Consider the following 26,686-nt stretch of genomic DNA (forward strand, 5'->3'; position numbering starts at 1 on the left):
GTTGGCAGCTGTCTCCCGCACGGCCTTGTTTCCCCCGCCTGCCAGGGCGCTGTGGTCAGCGGTTGTGCACTCAGGGATACAGATGTCCTAAAATACAGCCGAGCAGATTGTGCCAGCCAGTAGGGTTATGTTGAGGTCAAGGGCTTCAACTTGAGAACAGGCTCCCAACTTCACTCATGGTTTTATTTTTTTGGCCACACCACACAGCATCTGGGATCTTAGTTCCCCAACCAGGGATCAAAGCTGCACCCCCTGCCTTGGAAGTGTAGGTTTTTAACCACTGGACCACCAGAGAAGTCTCAGATAGTTTTAGTTGAGTTTACTTACTATGGCCAAACTTCAGTGTCTCATCCTGTAATGAGGGCTTTGTCAGGGTTTTGTGAATTTTTTTTTTTTTTTTTTTTGGCTGCACCGCAGGGCATCTTAATTCCCTGACCGGGGATTGAACTTGTCCGCAGGGCATCTTAGTTCCCAGACCGGGGATTGAACTTGTATCCCCTGCAGTGGAAGTGCAGAGTCCTAACCACTGGACCACCAGGGAAGTCCCAGATTATTGTGAAAATTAAATGAGGTGAAGCAAAGTGCCTGGCAAAACTAGGTACTTCACAAAAGTTAGAGACTATGGTTATTGGTCTTCCCAGGTGATGCAGTGGTAAAGAATCTGCCTGCCAATGCAGAAGACATGAGTTCGATTCCTGAGTTGACAGGATCCCCTGGAAGGGAATGACAACCCACTCCAGTATTCTTGGAGAATTCCATGGACAGAAGAGCCTGGCAGGTTACAGTCCATGGGGTTACAAAGAGTTGGACACAACTGAGCGACCGAGCATGCGTGCACACACACTGTGATTAACAATTATTTTTCAATCAGTAAGCATCCAGTAGGGCCCAGATTTTTCTGAAACCTTATAATCTAAAAGGAAAACTGCCCATTGTGTGAAAAAAAGATTAATTTTAGTGATGAGTGTCTCCCTCAATTCTTTAGTACGGATTTCACAGCAACCTAACTACAATAACCTTAGGCAAACGACTTAATTTTTCTGACCCCCACTTCCCTCATCTGTAAAATGGGAAGAATGATAATACTACACTTATAGGATTATTGGGAGGCATTTGAGACTTGAAAGAGGTGAAGGAGCTGCTATCTGGGGTAACAGTGGTCCAGGCAGAGGGAACAGCCTATGCAAAGGTCCTGAGGCAGAAAGCTGCCTGATTATTAAAGGAAAAGTAGAGAGAGTAAAGGGAGAATAGAAGTTAGTAGCTCAGTACCAGGGCCAGCCATGCAGGGGGTGTCAGCCACTGTGAGGACTTTGATCCAGGATGAGACGATCTGACTTGGGTTTCACAAGGTCCTGCTGTCTGCTGGGAGTGGAGAACAGGTTGATGAGGACAAAGGTGGCGGCAAGGAGAACCAAGACTTAGTTGAGACCATCCAAAGGACGTTGACAAAGCCAGGGGGGACAGTAGAGGGAGAGGCAGCAAATTCTGGAAGTATTTTGAAAGTAGAGCCACAAGATTTGCTGGCAGACCGGAGAGTTTCACCTGGTTCTTGGGCAGATTCAACAAAAGAGTTTGCCTACCTGCTTACTAGTTCAGCGCCCCCACCCAGCAAGGGCTCCACGAACGTCTGTGGCGGTTAATACCATCACTGGTGCTTGTTGGGCCGAAAATTCTGCTGGAGCTCCTCAGGCCCTTTACTTCCCCGTGGGTAAACTGAGGCAGAGATTCAGCTGGGGCAGAACTTCTGGCTGGAGACCCCATCTGGCCAAGGGCAGAGGAGATGGAGGCCAGCTTTGTAGCCACCCTGTGGTTCCTGCGCCAAGACCAGCAGAGGGCGCCAGAACCCCACGGAAGGCCTCACTGTCTTGGCTGAGCCAGTTGTGCAGCGCGGACTGGGGAGGGACCCACCAGACCTGCACAGGGCATTGGTTGACTTTTATTGTGCGCTTCCTCTATGCCTGGTGCTGACCCAGGCTGTGGCTGCTGAAAGAGCGGCAGTGAAAACTGGACACAGTCTGGTCTGACCACCTCCCGTTTCCTGTCCATCATTTCCATGAGAGTGGGCCATTCATTGGGAGGGAAGTTATTGGGAGGGAAGGCACAAGGAATGAGTCCCAGACTGGAAGCTGGTTTGGGTTTGCATCCTGCCATCCTCTTAATTGCTGTGTGATGTCAAGCAAGTTACTCAGCCCCTCTGAGTCTCCCATTCCACCTCAGTGAAATGGGGATGACATCTCTGCCGGATGCCCCTTTCCCCCCGCCACACCCAGGATCGATGTGAAGATACAGTGAGACACATGGGTAAGAAATTATCTGGCAAGCTGTAAAGTGCCCGACTAACAGCAGTGGGGTGGCGGTTCTAGCATTGCTCAGAAGCAGAACATCAACATCTTCTGAGCTTCTAGAATTTGGACTCTGAACCCTCCGGCAGAGAGAAGAAAGAAGTGAACTTTTGTGGCTCTCAGCCATCAATTGGTGGTCTGACTGGGTGAGCCTCAGCTCATCTTTTCGGTCCACTTTCTTCACCTGTAAAATGGATGATAACAGGGTCACCTTCTGAGTCCTCGTGCAGAGGGGATGAACTATCACCCAGGAGCCCCATGGCTCTGTGTTCTCCATGTCTGGGAGCCATTATTCATGATAACAGGATCCAATCAGTATAAACTGAATAACTCACATTTCCCATGTTCCTGATCTCTGAAAAGAGGGGGCCCCCTTCCCGCTTCCCCGCCTGGCTACTAAGCAGGAATTTGCAGAGAGAGAAAACCCCACGAGTGGAGTAGGCAGTGAGGGTAGTCTGGGGGCTTCCAGAGCCCCCTCCTGGCTGCAGACGCCCCCATGAGCCTGCCCTGTCTCCGGCAGGAGAGACCTTCCTTCCCTACTACACTGGCCGGGCCATCGATGGCATCGTCATCCAGAAAAGCATGGAGCAGTTCAGCGCGGCCGTCATCGTCATGTGTGTGCTGGCCATCGGCAGGTAGCGACCCCTGCCTGCCCCCACCCACCAGGCCTGCAGTTGCGAACGGGGATGAAGTAGCTCCTGAGAGGAAAAGGGGCCACGGAGGCCCAAGAAACGCCCCTTGGGATGGGAGGCTAAGGCCTGTCCCTCAGCTGGTCCCCATGGTAACCAACAACCCAGCTACTGGCTTAGTTCTGCCCATTTGGTTGAGCCCCACCCTAGAGCCACACCCCTCTTGTCCCTAAAAATGACTTCAGTCCTCGGGGTTCCCCTTTCAGCACCACCCCACCCCCAGCTGTTTTCCAGGCAGGAAACAAGGGCCAGCTTTGTCTGTGCTGTTCTGGAAAGGCAAGAGGCCTGATGGGTGGAGCTGGGCTTCTCGCCCACAGTGAAAGAAGTCCCCCCTGTGCCCTCACCTTGGGGGCTCCTGTTGGGAACAGGGTGACCCCCTGGCAGTGCCAGCCCCAGAGAGTGGGCTCAAGGTTGGGGTCCCTCGCCCCTGCGAAGGCCCTGGCCTGCCAGCAGTGGGGAGGGAGCAGTGGGGGGCAGGGGGCAGTTGCCGGAAGGACGTCGTGCTATACATAACATCTCTTATCTGCAATTAGCTCATTTGCCGCAGGTATTCGGGGCGGCATTTTTACCCTCATATTTGCCAGACTGAACATTCGTCTCCGTAACCGTCTCTTCCGCTCGCTGGTGTCTCAGGAGACAAGCTTCTTTGACGAGAATCGCACAGGTTGGTCTTCCCGGGGGCCTCAGGCGACCTGGGGCTGGGCCCGGCCAGGTGGGCCTGCCCCGCATTGAGGATTTAACTGAGTGAATCAGTGCTCTCAGTCTGCTGACTCTCCCTGCCATCCAGTTCAGGGTGGGGATGCCCCTGGTGGCTGGCGTGGGCCTCCAGCCCCCCTGAGCCCTGGGGAGCTGGTCTGAGGTTTTGCTGCGAGCTGTGGCCACTCTAGGACCCTGGCCAGGCTACCCTGTCCCTGAAGCAACCAAGGCCTCACCTCCCGCTGGCTTGTGGGACGCACATGGGCCAGGACTCCCCCGGCCTGTGGGGGTGAGCAGGGCAGAGAGACAGGACAGAACAGGGGGCCGAGATCCAGTCTCTGAGGCAGCCCAGCCTGGGTGCAGGCCCCATCCCTGACTTCACCTCTCTGAGCCTCTGTTTTCTCCTCCATAAGATGGGAACAATAACAGGAGCTGCCCCACGGGATTGTTGTCAAGGTCTTAGCCCAGTATCCAGCCATCAGTAAGGGGCGGTCTGGTCCTCTCTCTTCCATAGCTCAGATGGTTATTACCATAAGGCTGAAGAGGGGAGTGGCCCCTCTGCCAGTGACAGGGAGGGGCCACGGGTTCAGCTCTGGCTCAGTCACAGCCATGCTGTGCGGCACTGAGCAAGACTTTTCCCCTCTCTGAGCCTCAGCTGCCTCCTCTGTGCTCTGGGAGATGCTGAAGCTGAAACCAGATGCTGGTGATAAGGGCTGGACTCAGAGCAGCCTTCAGGGCCGTCGACTCACCCTGTCCCCACTGCAGACCAGCCCAGAAGACAGGGAAGGTCCAAGTTCCCCAAGGGTCCCCCGCCCCCGCCCTCAGTGGCCCTGTTACTGCAGAGGGAGCTGAGAGGCCTGTGTTCCAGGGGACCTCATCTCCCGCCTCACCTCGGACACCACCATGGTCAGCGACCTGGTCTCCCAGAACATCAACATCTTCCTGCGGAATACGGTTAAGGTCACAGGTGTGGTGGTCTTCATGTTCAGCCTCTCGTGGCAACTCTCCTTGGTCACCTTCATGGGTTTCCCCATCATCATGATGGTGTCCGACATCTACGGCAAGTACTACAAGGTAGGCCCCGCCTGATCCCCACTGGGGTCCCCCACCAGCAGCTCTCAAGTGATCCCTTAGGGTGGGCTCAGAGGGCTGCTGGGGGCCAGCGAGGGACTTGTCTTAAAACTGAGTTTGCATTCAGTCATTCATTCAGTCATTCAATAAATGTTTCCTGAGCACCTACTAAGTCCCAGGCACTGGGATACATCAATCAGACAGGACCTCTGTCCCCATGGAGCTTATATTCTAATAGAGCCAGCCAATAAATAGCAACAATGATAATAATGGAAATATATAATACAGTCATAGCTGAGTTGGTAAAGAATCTACCTGCAATGCAGTAGACCCGGGTTCGATTCCTGGGTCGGGAAGATCCCCTGGAGAAGGAAATGGCAACCCAGTCCAGTATTCTTGCCTGGAGAATCCTATGGACAGAGGAGCCTGCAGTCCATGGGGTCACAAGAGTCAGACACGACTTAATGACTAGAGGTATATATAATACAATAAAAGTTGGAGGAGATAAGGAGATAAATGAAAAGAAATAGCATAATAGAGAGCATTGGATTGGTTGCAGTTTTATTTTATTTTTAAAGCTAAATGTCTTTTGCTATCCTTTTTTAAAGTTTTTATTTATTTTGGTTTTGGCTGCGCTGCATCTTCATGGCTGAGCTTGGGCTCTCTCTCATTGTGGTGAGCAGGGACCATTTCTAGTTGTGGTGTATGGGCTTCTCGTTGCAGGGGCTGCTCTTGTTGCAGAGCACGGGCTCTGGGGTGCAGGCTCAGTAGTTGTGGTGCACAGGCTTAGCTGCCGCAAGACATGTGGGATCTTCCTGGATGATGGATGGAACCTGTGTCCCCTGCATTGGCAGGTGGATCCTTAACCACTGGACCACCAGGGAAGTCCCAGGCTGCAATTTTAAGTTGGTCTTTCTGAGAAGGTGGCCTTTGAGTAAAGAGGTGGACATATTGGGGAAGCTCGTTCCAAGCAGAGGGCACGGCCACTGCAAAGGCCTTGAGGTGGGACCATGACTGGCGTGTTTGAGGTGCCTCAGGAAGGCTGGTGAGGCCGGAACCAGAAGTGAGGAGAGAGCCGGGAGGTGATGGGTAGATGGTATAGGCCTTTGTGGGAAGTTTGGGCTTCACTGCGTGCAAAGTTTTCTCTCTTTCTATAGAGTGTATTTTCAAGGTTGGGGCAGGGGGTGGAGGCACCCAGGCCCCCATGATCGAGGCCCTCACCCACGATGCAGTGATGGGCAAGCAGCAGTCCCCTCTGGCTGCCCCCAGCACTGCCGTCAGAAGGATCAGCCTGTAAGCGAGGCCCCGGCCTCAGCTTCCTCCTGCTTCCCACAGTGGTGGGTGCCTCTGAGCTCTCAGGGCCCTGGGGTGGGTGCAGGCAGGTGCAGGCAGCCCCTTCCCCAGTGATCTGGGCCTGAGGGGAACAGGGGCGCTCCTGAGCAGGGCGCTTGGACCCTGAGGTTCCCACTTGGTCAGGACTCTTAGTGCCCACGACCTGAGGCCAGCACCTAAATGAATCCATTACCCACAGCCCACTGTGTCACCCTCCTGCAGAGCCCAATCACCCAGGAGGGCCCTCTCCCCCGCAGCTCTGGATCACTGGCCTCGCTGTTTTCATCCCAGAGGAGGGAAAGTAAATATATGAGTTGGAGTCAGCAGTTTCCCTTCCACCCCACCCTTCCTGCCTTCCTGCCAGCCCCTGGGAGGGGCCAGGAAGCCCTGGAGCGCCCCGCATCACAGCAGCCCTGCCTCTGTGCACGCCTCAGGCTCCACCTTCAGGTTCAGGGGTGTGGCCTCAAGCAAGCCCTGTTTAGGTCTCGTACCTGTACCCCATGTACAGGATGCCATCACTGAGTCATCGCCACAAGCCACACACATCGTCCACAGCCAGACGTGACTCAAGGCAGTGTGGCTCCTCCCGGGTGCCCGAGCCTGAGTACACTGCGTCCTTCTGAGGGCCGGGGCGTGACTCGCAGGTCACGAGACATGCCAAGGAGCCTCCTGGGCAGCCTTCCTGGCTGGTGTGAAGTTCTGAGTGTGGTAGCTGTCGCAGAGCCTGAATAGCGAGGCCCAGGGACTGCTTCCGGAACTCTGTGGGCAGCAGTCCAGTGGTCATGTACTTGGAACCACTTCTCAGCCATCCATCTCCAGGTATAAGCACACGATGTGGGCAGATTTCACAGCCTGTGAGCTCCACCACCATCTAGAACTCAGCTAAGAGTTCTGGAATCTCTGTGCTAGTTTTCAGTCTCTCACATAATGTATGTTTCTGGATGTAAATGGTGACTCCTTAATAGGTAGTGTTTCTTGTGCAGTATACAACCTGAACAACCATCCAGAGCATCCCTGCTCTTATGCCAGCTCAGGATCAGGTATCGAGACTCGTTTTCTGAGAAGATTATGTATGGTCATGCATAACTTCCTCTGAATACTAGAGATAACTTCACGATCAGTGGCCCATCCCTCAGGAGATAGAGGCTCAGGAGCTCACCCCCAAATCCCAGCTGGAGTCTGTTGTCTGAGCTCAGCAAATCATGCTAGAAGGAGATGGGGGAGGAAGGGGAGCTAGGTCTCATCCCCTTGTCCCTGGAACTCCCTGCATAGATCTGACACCAACTAAAGACAGAAAACCCCAGAGAGACCTGGGGCTCGGGCAGAGGGTGTGCCTGTCTGTTTTGAGGTCTCCTCCTCTTTGTCCCCACTCCCACCCATAGAGGCTCTCCAAAGAGGTCCAGAGTGCCCTGGCCAGAGCCAGCAGCACGGCCGAGGAGACCATCAGCGCCATGAAGACAGTGCGGAGCTTTGCCAACGAGGAGGAGGAGGCAGAGGTGTACTCGCGGAAGCTGCAGCAGGTGTACAAGCTGAACAGGAAGGAAGCCGCAGCCTACATGTACTACGTCTGGGGCAGCGGGGTACGTGCCCCCAGCCCGGGCAGGTCTGACACAAAGACGGGGGACCCCTTAGTCAGTACATTAGCCCAGGTCCCTGCATGCTGGTGTGACACTCGACTCTGTCCCGACTTTCTGCTTGTCCTCAGAGGATCTTTCTGGAAAGAAATGTAGACTCCTGTGAATGTCCGCCCAGGACACCCCTTCTTACCTCTCACCTGGGTGTGGGGTGGCTGGGCAGGAACTTTCTTTTCCCTGTTGGGGAGACACCCCTGCCAAGGTGGGGAGTCACCCCGAAGCCACCTGGGGATGCGACCTGGGCGGCTTCCCGGCAGGTCCTAGAGTGTCCGGCTCACTCCCTGGGGACGCGTTCCAGCCCCTCCTGGAGAAGAAGCATGTGGGGCCTGTCACTGTGTGCTGGCCACACCCGAGGGTGGGCTGTCAGGGAAGAGCTGGGGTAGGCATGAGGAGGGTTTGGGATATAGGGCAAGGAAGGAGCCGGTGGTCTACAGACAAGCAGGGGATAAGGACTTTCTGGGACCTCCCCCCACCCAGGGCAATCCCTCCTCAAAAGTGTCCAGCCAGAGGGGAGAAAGGCCTGGAATCCAGCCAGCCAAGTCTCCTGGCAATCTGCCCACCAGCAAGGGCGCCTCTTGCTGCTTGTGCAAAGGCACTGTGGTCCAGCTGTGGGTCTAGTTCCGACCCAGCATCACTGGCTTGGAATGAGGAGGGGCAGATAGGGACCCCGAGTGGGTTGTGTCACGGGTATGCAGGTTCCACTCCTCTCGCAGACACTCCCCCGGCACCAGAGGGAGCAGGAAGCAAGCACACCCCAGACACAGCCCCTCCTTCCTGGTAATACTGACCTCATCTGCTTGGCCTGGCTTGCGGTGTGACCTTAGCCAAGGGACTCAGCCTCTCTGAACCACGCTCTTCCCAATAAGAAGGAGACGAATAGCTCCAGCTTGGCCTCGCTGAGGCGCTTGGGAACTGTGTGTGTGTGTGTGTGTGTACGCCAGGGCCTGACAAAGAAAGCCTTGTTCCCGACCAGGCTCATGGCCTGTTCCAGCAGGGGGCCTTTGCAGGGAAGAACTCCCTGGTTGGGGTGGGGAGGGTGTGAGTGACAGAGGGGCACCAGCTCGTGGGAGGCCGTCCCTGCCGCTGGCTGGACGTGCAGTTTGTGACTGTGAGTGCAGAGTCCACAGCTGCTCTCACTTCCCCTGCAGCCTGTGGGGCGGGGGGACAGAGGGAATGGGGTTGTGGACCTAAGTCAAGGCCCCGCCGTGAGTCAGACTCCGCTTTCCGTCTGCCCTCCAGCTCACGCTGCTTGTGGTCCAGGTCAGCATCCTCTACTACGGGGGCCACCTCGTCATCTCAGGGCAGATGACCAGTGGCAACCTCATCTCCTTCATCATCTATGAGTTTGTCCTGGGAGACTGTATGGAGGTGAGGGGCTGGCTGGGGGAGGGAGGGGTCCCGGGGAGGAGGGAGAGGTGAGGGGGAGGGATCTGAATGGGGGTGCTCCAGGGTCCACAGGAGGTGGCATTTCTTCCTAAAGGACATGATAATACCAACAAGGAGACTAACGTGGGACAGCAACTTTGCAGAGCAGAGTGGCAGCAACAGAGATTATTTCAGAAGATGCCCCTGAGCACCTGTATGAGGCCCAGTGCTCCCCGGGTCCCCACTTCCCGGAAAAAGCAGCTGAGGCTCAGAGTGGTTCAGGGACCTGCCCCCCCATGTTCGTAGGGGTTCCCAGTTCCAAGCCAGATGGTCTGACTTTATTTTAACCCACTTTAAAGAGCAGCTTTATGAAAAAAGAACAGAGTGGGTTTGTTTTTTAAGTGGATTATATCATATATATATATACACACACACACACACACACACACACACACACACATACAGTATTTCAATTTTATTTTAAAATTTATTTGCCTGTGCCTGGTCTTAGTTGCAGCATGCAGGATCTAATTCCTGGACCAGGGATCGAACCCGGGCCCCCCGCATTGGGAGCATGGAGCCTTAGCCACTGGAGCAGCAGGGAAGTCCTTGTAGATTAACTCTTAATTTGGCTTCTCCCACCAGCAGGTCCTGAGATGAGGGAGCTGTGGAGCTTGTGCCTAAATTGCCATCAGTCACTTCCAGAGGATGCATAGAGTGAGGGTGTTAGTTCTCTGGTCCGACCCCACCCCCCCACAAAGCCCTCCAGCACTAAGGTAGAGCCTGTGTGTCCTGCAGTGATAAAAGCCCAAAGATGTGGGGGTCAGGGGCGGGCTGGTGTCTTCTGCAGACCGCACTTTGCCTTAGCTCCAGTCAGACCCTCAGTGTCATTTGAATCAGCGTCAAGGAAGCCATGCTTCAGGAACATCCACAGCAGTGGGCAGACATGTGTCCCAGGATTCCAGTGTGGCACGGTTTATAACAGTGAGAAGTTAAATGCTTGTCAGCCAGCGATTGGGCAATACGGTATATCCGTATGCCACAAACAGTCCGTCTGTGCTACAAAAACGAGGCAGCAGCCACAGGAGCGAGGCAGAGCTGTGTGCACTGGTGTGGAGAACACCAAGACACAGAATTAGTGCAAAAGCTAGTCTCTGAGTCATAGGGATGGGCTGATCTCATGGTTTTCTTTCGTCTCAAAATTATTTAATTATGTACTTGCATGTGTTTGTAAAAGCACAGAGAAAGGACTTGAAAGACACAGTTCCTGATAACTGGGACCACCTCTGGGATGAGGGACAGAGGACAGTGTCTACACAGCACTTGTGTCTTAATATGAGTAATTCTATCTGGATGTTAACAGCTGTGGTGTTTTGAGGGCTCCCTATGTGCTGAGTACTGTCTTCACAGAACCATGATACGGGCACTAATATTACTCCCATTTCACCAACCAGGACCCGCAGTCACAGGTCATAAGGGCCTGAACTCAGGAGCCAGACACCGGGGTTTGAATCCTGGCTCTGCTGCTTCTCCATATGTGTGGCCTGGGGGAAGTTACTTGAGCACTCTGTGCTTCGGTTTCCTTATCACCACAGAGGAGCTAATGATAGCAGCTACCTCATAAGACATATATGCACTCAGTAAAATGAGTCATTATTCACATTTATACTTGTGTATATTTTTACCCAAGGAAATGTATAGTATACATTTAAGGCTGTTTTTATCATCGAAATTTAAAAATTCTGTGGCAGCTGAAAGAGGAAGGTCCAATTCCTGTTCTGCTACATTCTGGCTTCCCTGCAATTTCATTTCTTCTTCTGGGGGGTGATAAGGCCTACCCTGCTGGACAGTGGTGAGGTTTAGCTGTAACACATAAAGCATCAGTATTTTTTATCACTGTCTTCATTTTTTGCATCATGGTCCTGGTCTGCTGTATAAGCAGGTGGGGCTCGGACAGCCTCCTGTGACCATGCCCCCCTGTCAGACCTGCTGCTGTGTTCTTGCTCTCTCTGCACCCACTTCATCCCTCTGGTACCATGGTGAAGGGGACCTAGGATTGGGGTGTCAATGGGTCAGGAACATGTTTCTCCTCCCCCCACAGTCCGTGGGCTCCGTCTACAGCGGCCTGATGCAAGGAGTAGGGGCCGCTGAGAAGGTGTTTGAGTTCATTGACCGGCAGCCAACGATGGTGCATGACGGGAACTTGGCCCCTGACCACCTGGAGGGCCGGGTGGACTTTGAGAACGTGACCTTCACCTACCGCACTCGGCCCCACACCCAAGTCTTGCAGGTGAGAGAGGGCCTGAGTACCCCCACCACCACCCCCAATCATCCTTTCCCTCCTCCCATCTCTCTCGCACCTCCTACAGTGCAGGCCGTGGCAGTGCAGCCAAGAATACAAAAAGCAGAGTCCCTCCACTCCTGGAGTTGGGCTCTTGTTGGGGAAGGCAGAGCGTTAACAGAAGGATTCCAAGAGAAATGCTAGGAAGGCAATGAATCGGGGTAGTCTGCAGAGATGGTACTAATAGTCCAAGAGGGCTTCTCGGGGGAAGTGACTTTTGATCTGGGACCTAAACAAGGAGCAGGAGCCAGCCAATGGCTCTCTGCAGAGAGAACATTCCAGGCAAAGGAGACGAGTATAAAAGTGCTGTCAAGGCCTAGAAAGGAGAGCCTTCTGGGGCGGCGGCAGTGGGGCAGGCTGGGAAGGGTGCCCAGGGCCTCTGAGACCAGGGCCTCTGAGTGAGCCAGCGGCCCCGCCTCGTGTCTGCGTGTTCCTTGCAGAACGTCTCCTTCAGCCTGTCCCCAGGAAAGGTGACTGCGCTCGTGGGGCCATCGGGCAGCGGAAAGAGCTCGTGCGTCAACATCCTGGAGAACTTCTACCCCCTGGAGGGGGGCCAAGTGCTGCTGGACGGGAAGCCCATCGGCGCCTATGACCACAAGTACTTACACCGAGTGGTAGGCGCACGGGCCTTTGCTGCCCTCCTCCGCCCTTTCCCTGTTTGACCTTCTCTCGCGAGCACTAACAGATGCAGGCAAGAGGGCTCAGGATACACACATAGTTCAAAGGATTATCACCGGGATTTCCTGGGTGGTCCAGTGGCTAAGACTCTGTGCTCCCAATGGAAGGGGCCCAGGTTTGATCCCTGGTCAGGAAACTAGATCCCACATGCTGTAACTAAGACCCAATGCAACCAAATAAAATATAAAGAAAAAAAAAGGATTACCACCAACGTAACACCACCCAGTTCAAGAAATAGAACATTCCAGTACTCCAGAAGCGCCCCGCCCCCTGCCGCCCCACTCCATGTGCCCCTTCTTTGCCTCCCAAGAAGCGCCATCTCACCCAACCTTCATAATCATCACTTTCTTGCTTTTCTTTTGTTCTTCCCATCGCTGTGTGGCTCCCCAGACAGCGCAGCTGTGTTTTGCTAGTTTTGAACTTCATCTGACTGGCGTCATAACACGTGTATTCTCTGTGTCCTGTTTCCTCCACTCAGCGTTATTTGTGAGTTTTCCAGGTTGAGGCTGTGTTTGTAGTTCCCTCATTTTCATTGTTGGGAGATAATCCACTGTGTAAACATGTCACAGTCCATTTACACATTCTGTTTCTTGATGGACAGTTGGGGGTGTTTCCTGTTTTTTAGTATCAATATTTAGCAACAATATTGATACGGACAGCACTGATACTGTCTGTATGTCCTGGTATGCACTGGTGGGTAGGTTCTCCCAGAGTGGATGAGTATCCGCAGCTCTAGTAACTCCTGCCATTAAGGTGGTTTACTTTTTTCTTTTTTCAACTTTATAGTCCCACCAGCAGTGAAAGAGAGTTCAGGTTTTCCACACTTGAATGATCTCCAGTACTTAAAGGAGGCTATTCATGACCTTACGGTTTTGGGTAACCTTCTCAGACAGGTGCACTCAACATCTGATCCTGAGCTGCTAGAAGAGCAGGGACACCCTGGGCGTTGTTCAGGTTGTGCACTATACGGGAAACACCAGCTACCGAGCGGACGTATTTACATCAGCAACAGACGTTAAGTTACGCGAGAGCCTGGGTTGGCACAGAGACTCCAGAACTTCCAGCTAGTTGTAGATGCTGATGGAGGCCGCAGACTGTGACCTCTTCCCACTCGTGTGTATATAACCAGGGGTAGGTGGTGGAGAAGTGGTCTCAGGTATGCCACCACCGGGCTGCTGCCCACCGGAGTTCTGGCAGTGGCTCCTGGACAGAGCTGCTCAGGCTTTGCAATAGTGGACACGCTCAGATACTTAATCTCAGATACCTAGTATCAGTCCTGTTTCTGTAACCAGTTGGTGAGTGTCTACAGGTGGTTCTTTGAGGTCTTTTGCATTTTCCTGGTGACTAAAGATTTTAAGTCCTTTTTCATACGTTTCTTGGACTTTCGGATTTCCTCTTTTGTGAATATCCTCTGTTTAAATTTTTAATTTTCATAAACCCAAAGCAGTAGAACTCAACCATCTAACTATATTCTCATATATTCAGAGAATTTTGTAACAAACACATGAGAATCCCCTCCACCTCCCCTTTTGAATTCCACCCCATGGCACGGTTCAGCATTATCAGTTTAGTCAACATCCTTCCCTTTCCAGTGTGTTTCCCATCTTTACATAAACATATCTACGTGTAAAGTCTTCCCTGGTAGCTCAGTGGAAAAGAATCTGCCTGTAACACAGGAGACGCAGGAGATACGGATTCAATCCCTGGATTGGGAAGATCCCCAGGAGAAGAAAATGGCAATCCACTCCACTATTCTTACCTGGGAAATGCCATAGACAAAGGAGCCTGGTAGGCTACAGTCCACGGGGTCACAAAGAATCGGACACGGCTTAGCAAGTAAACAGCAGCAACAACAATATATAAAGACACATATACTTTTTTTTAAAACAAAAATAGAATCATTTTATATTTATTAAAAATATATATATAGCAGCTTGATTTTATAGAAGTACTATAATCATTTAAATCCTCAATTTATGGACAATTAGATTTTTTTTCTTTTTTCTATTTACAGTATTGTAGTGACATCCTCCAACTACATACACATTCCTGAAGCTGGGACCCTGAGACAATAGTTCCTTTCTGTTGGTCTCTAAAAGGGAGGGGGCACCAACCGGGAGGTCCCTGTGGCCTCTGCCTGCTCTGGCCTCTTGCTTCTTGCCATGGACAGACTCACAGAGGCACACTCCACACTCTCTCACTCTCTTTTCTTCCAGGTCAGAGGCAGCCAATGAGCTCTGTCTCGGAGGTCAGGGAACTTGGCTGAGCCCAGAGCAGCAAGCTTAGCGGGGCCCCCAGTGTGTTGGTCAGGGAGGCTGAGGGCTTATGCAGAAAGTGGACTCCACTGTTTGGAAAGAAGAGAGGCCACTGAATGCAGCAGCCGCCGGCCGTGGGCCCTGATCAGATTTCAGACTTGAGGCCCCAGGCATCAGCCAGGCCCGGGGCTGGTGAGGTTCCTGGTGACTGCTGGACTGATGCGTTCCCGGCCTCCCATGCCCCCTCCTTCCTCCTCCACAGATCTCCCTGGTGAGCCAGGAGCCAGTGCTGTTTGCCCGCTCCATCACAGACAACATCTCCTATGGCCTGCCCACCGTGCCCTTCGAGACAGTAGTGGAGGCTGCCCAGAAGGCCAACGCCCACGGCTTCATCATGGAGCTCCAGGATGGCTACAATACAGGTACAGGGCCCGGAGCATCACCTCCACTGTGCCGGAGGTCCATCCTCAGGATTCAACCCTCTGAGCTACGCGTTGCCCTCTGCCAGCTGCTCTTTATTATTTCAGGGGAAATCCACGTAACATAAACAACTGTTTTTAACTATTTATCTATTTATTTATTTTGCTGCATTGAGTCTTGGCTGCAGTACTTGGGAGCTTTTGTTACGGCTCTCAGGCTTAGTTACCCCCTGCATTGCAAGGCAGATTCTTCACCACTGGAGCACCGGGGAAGTCCCTAAACTTAACTGTTTTAAAGTGAACAATTCAGGTACTTCCCTAGTGGTCCAGTGGTTAAGACCCTGTGCTTCCACTGCAGGGGGCATGGGTTTGATCCCTGGTCAGGGAACTAAGATCCCACAAGCCGTGTGGTGCGGCCAGAAATCAATACACTTAGTGCATTCACAGGGCTTTAAAACTGTCACCTCAGTTTAGTTCCGAAACATAACTGTTTTAAAATGGTATATGTATTATATTATTTATAGTTACTTTATGTGAATAAGTATTTTAACTTAATGAGTTGAACAACATATTAACTTATAGATTTGATTTAATGTATTTTAAAATTTTAACTCTTGCAGCAGGGCTATTCACACAGTTCAAAACTAAAAAATTAGACCTAACTATATCCAGTGAAAAGTTTCATTTCATCCCAGTCTTCACTACCAGTTCCCTCCGGCCCCCACCAAAGCTTCTTTCATTAATTTCTTACATGTCATTTTGAAGTTTCTTTATGCATATATGAGTATGTGTTTTTAGTTCCTCCCACCATTTACAGAAAAACAAAACAAAACAGCACCTTATATTCTGCACCTGGTTTTTTTTTGAGTGATACCTTTTTTTCCCATATTGATACCTAGAAAGCTACTTTTTTTTTTTTTAAGCTACTGCACAGTATTCTACTGTGTGGCTTTATAATACTTTCCTCAAAAATAACTGGTTTCCTCAGTTTCCTACTGATAGACAATTTGTATTGTGTTTTTGGTTTGGGGGTTTTGTTGTTTTCAGTTAACAGTGCTGTGAGTCACAGTGCGCGAGCAAGTAAATGAGCAGGAAATATTCCCAGAAATGGGTTTGCTGGTCCAGGTGTGTGTCTGTAATTGTGGTCTGTGTACTCACACAGCACAACCGGACACACAGAGGAGTGTGCACAGGGATCTCAGCAGCTGTACCCCAGGAAGACTGGGGGTGCCCCCTCAGCCACCCCAGCACTGTGTGTTCTCAAACATTTGGAGTTTTGCCAGATTAATAAGTAAAAGTTGGCATCTTGGTACAACCGCACACAGTCATAATTTGTTTGCCCCTTATGAACAGGAAGAGGGAGCATTGTTCCGTGAGGTTTCCAGCCGGCGGCCCTCTCAGCCCCACCTTTCCCGGGGAGCAGAGCTCCCTTGATAGAAGGGAAGGGCAGAGGCAAGGGACTGCTCGTCCCTCCCCAAGGGCCACCCAGCCTCCCCTCCCACTCACTTGACCCTGTGCCTCCGCCCCGCAGAGACAGGGGAGAAGGGTGCCCAGCTGTCCGGGGGCCAGAAGCAGCGGGTGGCCATGGCCCGGGCTCTGGTGCGGAACCCACCCGTTCTCATCCTGGATGAAGCCACCAGTGCCCTGGATGCGGAAAGCGAGTATCTGGTGAGTGGGGTGGCGGGTGATGCTGGAGCAGAGCAGCGGACAGGTGCTGGGAAGGGCTCAGGGTGGCTGTCGGGACTCTCCCAGGCCAGCTTCCTGGATTGGGGTGTCCTGGAGCTGAGGGCAGAGAGCGGGGACGGAGGAGACGCAGGTCATGGTCACTCAGCCCAGCCTCAGGGCTCTAGGTGTTGAAACCAAATGCACCTGGGTTCGAATCAGGAGAGGTGGGCCCTGGATTAGGAGCTCTGCCCTGGAGCGCATAACCTGAGTGTCTTACTCCAGCTCTCATGTCATTGATAAAGAGGGGCCCACAGTGTATTTGAAGACTTAGCTACCCCTATCTCGCCATGGATCCATTCATTTTTCACACGGTATTTAATCCCCGCCTCCCGGGCACCAGCGCTGTTCTGGGTGCGAGGGTCACATTGGCCCCTGCCCCCAAGGTGTTTCCAGTCCAGGGCGAGAGACAGATAACAAGGAGACAAGGGTGAGTTTGCCCTGGGGGCTGTGCTATGTAGAAAATGAAACAGTCCTGTGGTGGAGAGGTTGAGAAACATAGCCGGCCATTAGTTAAAGCTGGGAAAACAGATTTTATCCAGTAGCTAATAAAGCAGGGGAAAGAGCTGAGGTCTAAGATTTGTGCAGGGGTGATGATGGTGATGGGGCAGCCATTTCAAAGGGAGATTGAGGATGCAGGGAAGGGGCGGGAGCAGGGCTCAGGGGAGACTCACATAGGGCTGGGAGCTGGCAGACAGTGGGCAACCACTCGAATTAGGATTCCTGTCCCCCACCGAGTCTGGGAGATGGGGCCCTATCCTTCCAATGACTACATTTCAAAGGAATGACAGAGAGAGACATTCCTGAGCTTTAGGAGATTTGCATATGTATCTCCATGGGACAGAGGAAGGTTGACAACTCTAAGCCCCTTTTGGTACATAAGTGCTCTAAGAAAGGGGGCTCAGCCGCCGCCCAGCACGTGTTGGTTAGGACACTCAGTTCTCCTGGCGGCACTTAGGGGCTGGGGTCATCCCAGGGACAAGGCTCTGGCCCTGCAGGAGCCCCCTGGAATGTGGCTGCCTTACTGCAGGGTTCAGATGGGGTCACACGGGCTCAGAATTCACGTGCAGAGCCAGGGTCATCAAGGAGCTATTGAGCTGAGACCAGAAGGGAAAGGAGCCAGTCAGGGGGATCCAGGTGAGAGCATCCTGGGGAGAGAGGGGCAGTGAGGGGAAAGGCTTGGAGCAGGTCCACAGCCAACCCCCCAAGGTCAGCATGGTTGATGGTGGGGGTTGAGCATGGTGAGGTCAGGACAGAGTCATGGTGGGTACGCCAGCTGTTCAGGCCCTGGAAAGGGTTGTTTTTTTTTTTTTTTTTTTAGAGTAGGTTTACGTTTAAAGAAAGTTGAGCAGAAAGTACAGAGTTCCCATATATACCCCTTCCCCCAAACAATGTCACCTGTTATTAACATTTTACATTAGCAGTATATTAGTTCCCATTGAAAATTAGTATTAGTGCATTGTCATTAACTCAAGGTCACCATTCACATCTGGGGTCCCTTTGTGTTGCGAATTCTATGGGTGTTAACAAACGCAGGATGTCATGTTATGCAGAAGAGTTTCACTGCCCAAAAATTCCCCCCAGGAGTTTGGGTTTTATCCGAAATAGGACAAGAAGCTTTTGGAGGGCTTGGAGTGCGAGTTCAACAAGAACTGATTAAAAGTATTAAATCCACGTGGGTAGCGCGCCAGGAAAGTTGCCGGGATCCAAGCGAAAAGGAACGGTGGCAGAGGTGGAAAGATGGAGCAGAGAGGCCCTGGGGAGATGGGGCTACAGGATTTGCTGATGAGTCAGGTTTGGGGGGTGAGGGAAGGATGAGGAAGCAGGTGATGCTGGTTTTGTTGGCATGAGTTCTGAGGCTGACGGTGAGACCATTAACCAAGGCCAAGGTTAGGGGAAGACCATGTCGGGAGCCCTTCCATCATTCACCGAGTGCTGCCCCATGTCAGGCTCTGAGCTCTGTCCCCCAAGGACAAAAACTCAGGAAGCAGGTCCTGTGCAAGCCCTCGCTTGAAGCCCCAGGAGAAGAAGAAGCCCCAGAGAGGCTGAGCGTCCATGGGATGTGGTGGACCCGGGATCTGAGCCAGGACTGGGTGGGGTGGTGGGCGGCGGCAGTGCCCATGTGAGCCGGTGCCCTCCTGTGTCCGCAGATCCAGCAGGCCATCCACGGCAACCTGCAGAAACACACGGTGCTCATCATCGCGCACCGGCTGAGCACGGTGGAGCGGGCACACCTCATCGTGGTGCTCGACAAGGGCCGCGTGGTGCAGCAGGGCACACACCAGCAGCTGCTGGCCCAGGGCGGCCTCTACGCCAGGCTGGTGCAGCGGCAGATGCTGGGGCTCGAGCCCACAGGGGACTTCACAGCCGGCCACAGGGAGCCGCCAGGCAACGGCAGTCACAAGGCCTGACCACAGGGCCCCGCCTCTCCTGGTGGGGCAGAGGCCCCGGAGCCGGCCTGGCAGAGGTGCCCCCACTGCCCTCTGAGCCCAAGCCCATGGCACTGGAAGGGGAGGGCCACCTGCCCTGCCCCACAAGTCACCGCTTCCTGCATCTCTTCCCCGGGTCCCTGCCCTATTCCCCAGGCCACCACCAGCCCCCTGCTGCCATGAGCCACCCCTGCCAGTCTGGGCACAGAGACACCACTAGTCTCTCGGGCTGGTCTCCCGAAGCTTCTAGACAAAGGTAGAACTACCTTTTTAAACCAAGATCTTAACCAGGTTTTTTTACTGCTTGGTTTGATGGCCCCCATCAACTCCTAGATTTCAAAAACATTTTTCTAATTGGGAGTAATGATGGGCAACGTCCCTGAGATGTTCTGGAAACTTCTGAGCCAGGAGTGAATGGCCCTTCTCCCTAAAAGCCTGGGGGGATGTCAGGGAGAACTGGGCCTCTGCTGTTTGCCCCTGGAGAGAAGGGGCTTCCCAGTCCCTGTGGTGGTGGGAACACGGCGGGGTGGAGGGACTTCCCATCTTGCCCTCTTCCCAGCTTCGTGAGTCAGGCCAACAGTGGGTGGGGAGTGGAAGGCACCTGCCTGCCTATCACCCCCCAAATCTAAGCCAGTCTCACTGTGAACCACTACAAACCTTAACTAGGGGAGTGAGGGGCTGGCCAGGCCTGGCGGAGCCTCGGGGGGTCCCCGGCCCAGTGCCCAGCTTGAACCCCCTCCCTCTGGCTTGCCCCTCCTCGCGCCCTCTCCCCTGGCTGGCAGCGCCCTCCCCACATCTGCTCTGCCGTTCTGAGGCTCTCTAGACGTCTGGGAGTCCGGTGCACGGGACGCCGGCAAAGCCCAGGTCTGGCTTTGTAGGGGGGTCGTGAGATGTTGGGAGAACCCGGGTCAATAAAGTATACTACCTCTGACTCCTGACCTCTGACCTCTTCCTGGGCTATCTGCCTCATCGCCTGGTTAGGTTTCTTCATCAGGCACTGCCTGGTGTAATTGTGGGGAGACTCTGGGTGGTCTAGGGCCTTCCCCCCATCCAGTGTGCGGGTGCCCTTCACATCCCCAGGATCCCCAGCGCAGACACTCACATCCGTCCATCTGTCTCCATGGGGCTTGTGCAGGATAACAGATCGGTCTCCACTAAACCCCCGGGGTCTTTTGTGCCTCCCGGGAAAGCCGAGACCCAGCAAATGCCACCTGTTTTTTTCCATGAGGGACAGAGCACCCTACGCTCACCAGCCCATGGCACCAAGACATGTTACCCAGCAGTACAGCTCAGTCAGAAGGCAGGCTTAGGACTGGACACAGGAAGTTCCTGGTGGCAGTTCTTACTTGCTGAATTGTGCAGAAGTCTGGGGTCCCGGGAGAGGGGCTGGGGCAGTGGCTTTTACCAACAGGTATGGAAGTATTTGAATATTTTTAACAGCCAGTGAAGTCACACTGCATACACCAGCTCCATGTCTGCCATGTATCCATTTTCCTGCCAAATAAATCGAGGCCTGAGGCCCAGACCGTGGCCAGCTCAGTCCCCTGCATGCCCTCAGGGGCTTGGACCTGCCTTGAGCATCTTATTTATCCAGGACCCTCTGGCTCCCTCCCTGAAGAAGCCATCGTGAACCTGAGAACTGGGTGCCCCAGCAAGAACCTGCTCAGGCCCAGGCTGGGGTTTCAGGTGGAATTGGAGAGATACCAGGTGCTTAGTGTCTGATCTCATTTAATCCTCACAACCACCAATTCTCTCCGCATTTTAAAGTTGAGGAATCTGAAGCTCAAAGAGGTTAATTGATTTACCCTACACTACACAGCCAAGACCCCTCAGCTAACCCCCGCCAAGATCAGGGAATGAAAAAGTTTCAGGGCATTGTGTTATCTGGACTCTTTTTGCTGTGCTTACCATTCCATGATAAAAATAAACACAAATTTTAAAATGCTGTGAAAACCCAGCAAGACACATGGTGTTCAGTTGCTCAGTCGTGTCTGACTCTGCAACCCAAGGACTGCAGCACGCCAGGCTTCCCTGTCCTTCACTATCTCCCGGAGTTTGCTCAACAAGATACATAGGTGAGCTCAATTCAGGCAGGAGGAAGGTTGAGACAACTGTAAGGAGCTTCCCCATTTGTCTTCCCCGTTCTGGGCCTCGGTGTTCTCACCTGTAATGGGGGAAGTGTCACAAGGGTGGAAGGAGAAATTGAACCTCTTGCCTGGGAATGTGGGGGCCCTTGAAGAAGGGTGTGCTGGTTTCCTGTGGCCTCTGTAACCAATGACCACAAAGTAAGTGCCTTAAAGCAACAGAACCATATCTTTCCCAGACCTGGAGGCCAGAAGTCTGACAGGGCTGAGCTCCTTCCGAAGGCTCTAGGGGAAGATCCTTCCTGCTTCTGGCGGCTCCAAAGGTTCCTGGCTTGTGGCTGCCTCCCTCCAGTCTCTGCCTTCATCATCACCCGGCCTTCTTCCCCGTGTCTCAAATCTCCCTCTGCCTTTCTCTTGTAAAGACATGTGACATTGGATTTTGAGCCGACGTGAATTATCCAGAATCATCTCACCTTGAGATTCTGAACCAGGTCTGCAAAGACCCTTTTTCCAAGTAAGGTCACTCTCACGGTTTCCAGGGATTTGAGATGGATCTCTTTAGGGGGAACCTTGCAGCCTTTGGGCTTTCCCAGTGGCTCAGCGGTAAAGAATCCACCTGCAGTGCAGGAGCCACAGGAGACTGGGGTTTGATCCCTGGGTTGGGAAGATCCCCTGGAGGAGGGCATGGCAACCCACTCCAGTATTCTTGCCTGGAGAATCCCATGGACAGAGGAGCCTGGTGGGCTACAGTCCGTGGAGTCACAAAGAGTGGGACATGACTGAGTAGCATACACCTTGCAGCCTTCTTTCACGTGGTTTTTGCATCCCCTACTCTGCCCCATCCCAGGGGCCCCTGCCCCAGCCCAAGGCCACCTCAAGACTTCCTGTTTGGTTTGGGGGTGGGGGGGTTGCAATGCTCAGAGGGCTACAATAGCCATGCTTGAGTCAGGCTGGTTGTGACAGGGATCATGGGACTGGAAGCAGAGGCTTCAGACCGGACCAGCCTGCTGCTGCCAGGTCATGTGTCCCTCCTGTCAATCAGATCCTGGCCTCTGAGTGCTGAGAACCCTCCAGGGTGTCTCAGTGCATCAGGTCCAAACGCCTCCCTGTGGCCTCTGCCTGCCTTTCAGTAGCTCCTCTCCCTTCTTGCTTCTCCTTGAGCGAGTCAAGCTCATTCTTGCCTCTGAGCCCTTACACTGCCTGTTCCTTCTTCCTGACACACTGTTCCTCCCCCTGGGTTCCCAGATGATCCTTTCTCATTTCTCTCTCAGCTCATGGGTCCCCTCCTCCTCGTCAGGTACTGAGTGTGGGGTTTACCCCGGTCACCCTGATCTGTTATCATCACAGCACTCGTCACCCCCTGAAATCTCTGCCTCTTTTGTTATGTTCCAGGCACAGGTGTGCGTGCTTTATATGAGCTGCATCACATAATCCTCATAAAACCTCTGAAAGGTAGGTACAGTGTCATCCCTGCTTTATAGATGGGGAAACTGAGGCACAGAGAGGTTAAGCCACCTGCCCAAGACCACTCAGCTAGTAAAGAGTAGAACCAAGATTCACACCCAAGAAGAATATGTATGTTTGATCCCAACCACACAACACCTGTGAGCATGAAGACTTAAGGGTGTGGATTGGGGCAGGTAGGTTAACCTGCAAGGGAAAGCTGCCCATCAAACATGAGACTTGAGTTCTTAAACCTGAGTCTCTCCAGGAGCCAGGTAGGTATCATAGGTGAGTGAAGCCAGCCAGATATAATAAAAATCAGACAATGTCTTGATTTCTCTTTTGCTTTTCCACTTTTGGCATAGTACAGAGAAAATCTGTTCAATTAGTCCGTAAAATATGGTGCAAGCTCGAAGATAAGTGGTGACTGAAGCTCAGTGTCAGTTGTTGCTATTTAGTTGCTAAGTTGTGTCCCACTCTTTGCGACCCCATGGACTGTAGCCCGCCAGGCTCCTCTGTCCGTGCGATTCTCCCAGGCAAGAACACTGGAGCAGGTTGTCATTTCCTTCTCCAGGGGATCTTCCCAATCCAGGGATCAAACCCACATCTCCTGCATTGCAGGCAGATTATTTTTCTTGCCATAATTGGTGACAATAGGGGATGGTGGGGATCGTGGCAAACAGGAGAGCTCACACCCCTTTAAAGAGCATGGCTAGGGGACTTCCCTGATGGTCCAGTGGTTAAGAATCTGCCTCCTGATGCACTGGATGTGGGTTTGGACCCTGGTCGGGGAACTGATATCTGACACGTGTTGGGGCAACTAAGCCCGTGTTCCACGACTAGGGAGCAGCCCGTTCACCACAGCTAAAGATCCTGCATGCCAAAACGAAGATCTGATGCAGCCACAAATAAATAAGTAAATTTAAAAATAAATAAAGGGGATGGCTGGGACTCAGCTCCAGATCTGGGGACATAGAGAAAGGTGGCCTCGAATTAGCAGATTTTCAGATGTTTCCAGAGAAGTTGGAAATTTCCAATTGTCATGTGAGAGTTTATAGATTTTTTATAGAGTGGCTCAATTACATTTACAAAACCAAGGGTAAATATAACACCTCCCTAGTCTTTGGACTGTGAGTTATCCATTAGCAACCTCTGTGCTGGACATTCCTGTTCTCCAAAGTTCTTGGAGATTCTCCAGCAAGGCGCTTCCATGGGGATCCCCCCAGCCCAACTCCATTCTTGCCCAGACTCCTCCTTCCCTCCTCCCCCATCCCCCTCTCTTCACCTCATCCCTCTCTCCCAGACTCAGAATTCCAGATTCTTCTCCCTCTCCCAGGCTGAAGTCAGCTCCAGCTCCCTAAATTGCAAATGTGAACCCCAGCATGGGCCCTAGCCAGCCAAAAGAACCTTCTGGAGACTAAGCAAGCCCCTTTCTGGAAGTTATGTATGATTTTCGAGAATAAATGTTTCATTTTGGAATCATTTTAGGTTTGCAGAAAAGTTGCAGTGATGATAGAAGGCGTTGCTGTATTTATACCCTCACCCAGCTTTGCCTTATGCTATCTCACATGACTGGGACACATTTGTCACGACTAAGAAGCCTACACAGGCACAGCACTGGCAGTGAAATGCCAAGCTTTTTTTGGATTCCCCCAGTTTTCCCACTGTGTCCTTTTTCTGCTCTAAAATTCAATTCAATTCAAAGATAGGTTTTAAAAAATTGTTTTTATTAAGATAAAATATGCATAACATTTACCACTCACGACATTTAGTACATTGACAGTGTGGTACAACCGTCACCATTCTCTCTTTCCAGGACCTTTTTATCACCCTTCCCCCCAAAAAAACCAGGTCCCCATTAACTGTCACCCTCCATTCCCCCACCTCCCTCAGACCCTGGCAACCACTAGTCTGCTTTCTGTCTCTGTAAATCCGCCTGTTCTGGACACTTCATATCCATGGAATTGTAGACATTGTGGCCTTTTCTGTCTGACTTCTTTCACTCAGCATCATGTTTTCACCGTTCATCCATGTCTACTTCTGTTGCTGCTGCTGCTAAGTCACTTCAGTCGCGTCCGACTCTGTGCGACCCCATAGACGGCAGCCCACCAGACTCCCCCGTCCCCGGGATTCTCCAGGCAAGAACACTGGAGCGGGCTGCCATTTCCTTCTCCAATGTCTATGTCTATCTGCCTATATCAGTGCTTCATTCCTTTTTATGGCTGAATAATATTCCATTGTATGGACGGAACCCATTCTGTTTATTCTGTTTGTCCATCCGTCCACCGCTGAACGCTTGGGTTATTTTCACATTTTGCCTACTGTGGACAGTGCGGCCATGAACAGTCACATTTTTGTGTGGCCATGTTTTTGATTCTCTGAGGTTTATACTTCGGAGTAGAATTGCTGGGTCATATGATCACTCTGAGAAAGTACCATCTTCCACAGTGGCTGCACCATTTCACGTTCCCACTGGTGAAGTAGGAGGGTCCAATTTCGCCACATCCTCACCAACACTTGTTATTTTCTGTTATTTTTTGGTTTTATTTAAAAACTTTTTTGATTCTTTATTGAATTTGTTATAATACTGCTTCTGTTTTATCTTTGAGTTTTTTGGCCACAGGGCATGTAGGAGCTTAACTCCCCGACCCACGATTGAACCTGCGCCCGTTTCATTGGTTGTTTAAGTGGTGGTTTAAACGAAGTCTAAACCACTGGGCCACCAGGGAGGTCCTCCTGTGTATTTCTTTTAAATTATAGCCGTCCTAGTGGGCAGAAGGTAAAGAGCCATATTTTTGAAGCTGACTTTTTCTGTATGACCATTCATTGCGCGAATACAGCTGCCTTCCTCTGGTCCAGGCACTGCCCCAGGCAGTCAGGGGAAAGCGTGGCAGTTGGACCTTCAGGAAAAGCGCCATCTGGAGGGGAGACAGGCAAAGATACAAGCAAGAAGGAGGCAACGGAGACGAGCTGGGGGGCTGTGGAGACCCAGAGCAGGCTTAATCCTGGTGTGAGGATCTGGGGCCGGTGAGAGGGCAGAGGTAGTCCTGGCTTCAAGGGGTGGGTGGCGGGAGGTAAGGGGTGTCGTGAAGCCAGATAGTCACCCAGGGCCTCTGTGCTCAGAAGAGCCCCACGTTTGATTTAAAGCTCTGGCCACCACCTTGCAATTCCTCTTCTTTTTTAATATATGTATTTTAAACTGGCTGCGCTAGGCCTTAGTCGCAACATGAAGGACCTTCAGTCTTCATTGCAGCACGTGGGATCTAGTTCCCTGACCAGGGATTGAACCCGGGCTCCCTGCATTGGGAGCATGGAGTCTTAATCACTGGACCACCTGCAACTTTCCTTGAAATTCTTCAGTTGTGAACAAGGGATCCTGCCTTTTCACTTTTCTCTGGGCTCTGCACATTATGTACCTAGTCCTGGGTAGCTGTCCTCGCTCGAGGCCGGGGTCTGGGAAAGCCTCTCTCTACAACTGAATCTTTGGCATTTGGTGAAGGGGGCGCTTTTGTTGTTGTTGTTAATATTTTAAAAATGCAGAGAATTCTATAAGCAGCACTCTGCTCCCCACCCCAGGTCATCACCCTGGACATTTCTCACCATCAGAGCTGTCTGCTACAGGGCACCCCAATCCCCAGCCGCTGCCCTCTCCCTCCTCCACACTGGCCCCTGAAGCGGAGCTGAGTGCATCAGGCAGCAGATGGGTTCTTCCAAACAGCTGGTCTCCGCAGACTCTGACCCAAAGCGTGTGTGTTGGGAAGAGGCCGTTAATCTGATTTGGGGTCACGGTCAGAGCCGACAGCTCCAAGGACAGAAACCCGGGAACTTGAGATGTTGTTCATGGTGGGCTCTTTGAGGCTGAGCATGCTCAAGTGGGCACTGGAATGACGGTCACTCCACTCCCTGGCATGGTGGCTGTGCCAGGGCTCTGACCCCACCTTCCCCTCAAACTCCCAAGTCTGCTTTTCTCCCCCTGTCTGGCTGCAACCTCCCTTACCTCAGGAAAACATCCATAGTTCGTTGGCTTGGAAATCATCTCCTCCTCTTCATCAGGGCTGCCCTGGTACAGTTGTGCCGATACAAGCTATTAGGGTGAGCTCCCATATGGAGCTCAAAACTTTACACCATGAGACTTCCTGGTGATTCAGTGGCTAAGACTCTGAGCTCCCAATGCAGGGGACTGGTC

The 26,686-nt window shown here is 52.4% G+C and overlaps 1 protein-coding gene across 3 annotated transcripts in view; it reads left to right on the forward strand.

Moving 5' to 3' along the window:
• ABCB9 (ATP binding cassette subfamily B member 9) overlaps positions 1-19,904 on the forward strand; it is a 41,901-nt gene extending 21,997 nt beyond the window's left edge. For all 3 annotated transcript variants that reach the window (XM_061384660.1, XM_061384658.1, XM_061384659.1), the window contains exons 3-12: positions 2,863-2,977; positions 3,565-3,695; positions 4,596-4,801; positions 7,513-7,710; positions 9,004-9,132; positions 11,231-11,419; positions 11,911-12,084; positions 14,666-14,825; positions 16,354-16,490; positions 18,695-19,904. In XM_061384660.1, the coding sequence (XP_061240644.1) occupies positions 2,863-2,977; positions 3,565-3,695; positions 4,596-4,801; positions 7,513-7,710; positions 9,004-9,132; positions 11,231-11,419; positions 11,911-12,084; positions 14,666-14,825; positions 16,354-16,490; positions 18,695-18,955 (1,700 nt within the window). In that variant the 3' untranslated portion in view covers positions 18,956-19,904. The remainder of the gene's footprint in view (positions 1-2,862; positions 2,978-3,564; positions 3,696-4,595; positions 4,802-7,512; positions 7,711-9,003; positions 9,133-11,230; positions 11,420-11,910; positions 12,085-14,665; positions 14,826-16,353; positions 16,491-18,694) is intronic.
• The last annotated feature ends 6,782 nt before the right edge of the window (positions 19,905-26,686 follow it).

Source organism: Bos javanicus, chromosome 17 (genome assembly GCF_032452875.1).
Source record: "Bos javanicus breed banteng chromosome 17, ARS-OSU_banteng_1.0, whole genome shotgun sequence".
NCBI classification, from domain to species: Eukaryota; Metazoa; Chordata; class Mammalia; order Artiodactyla; family Bovidae; genus Bos; species Bos javanicus.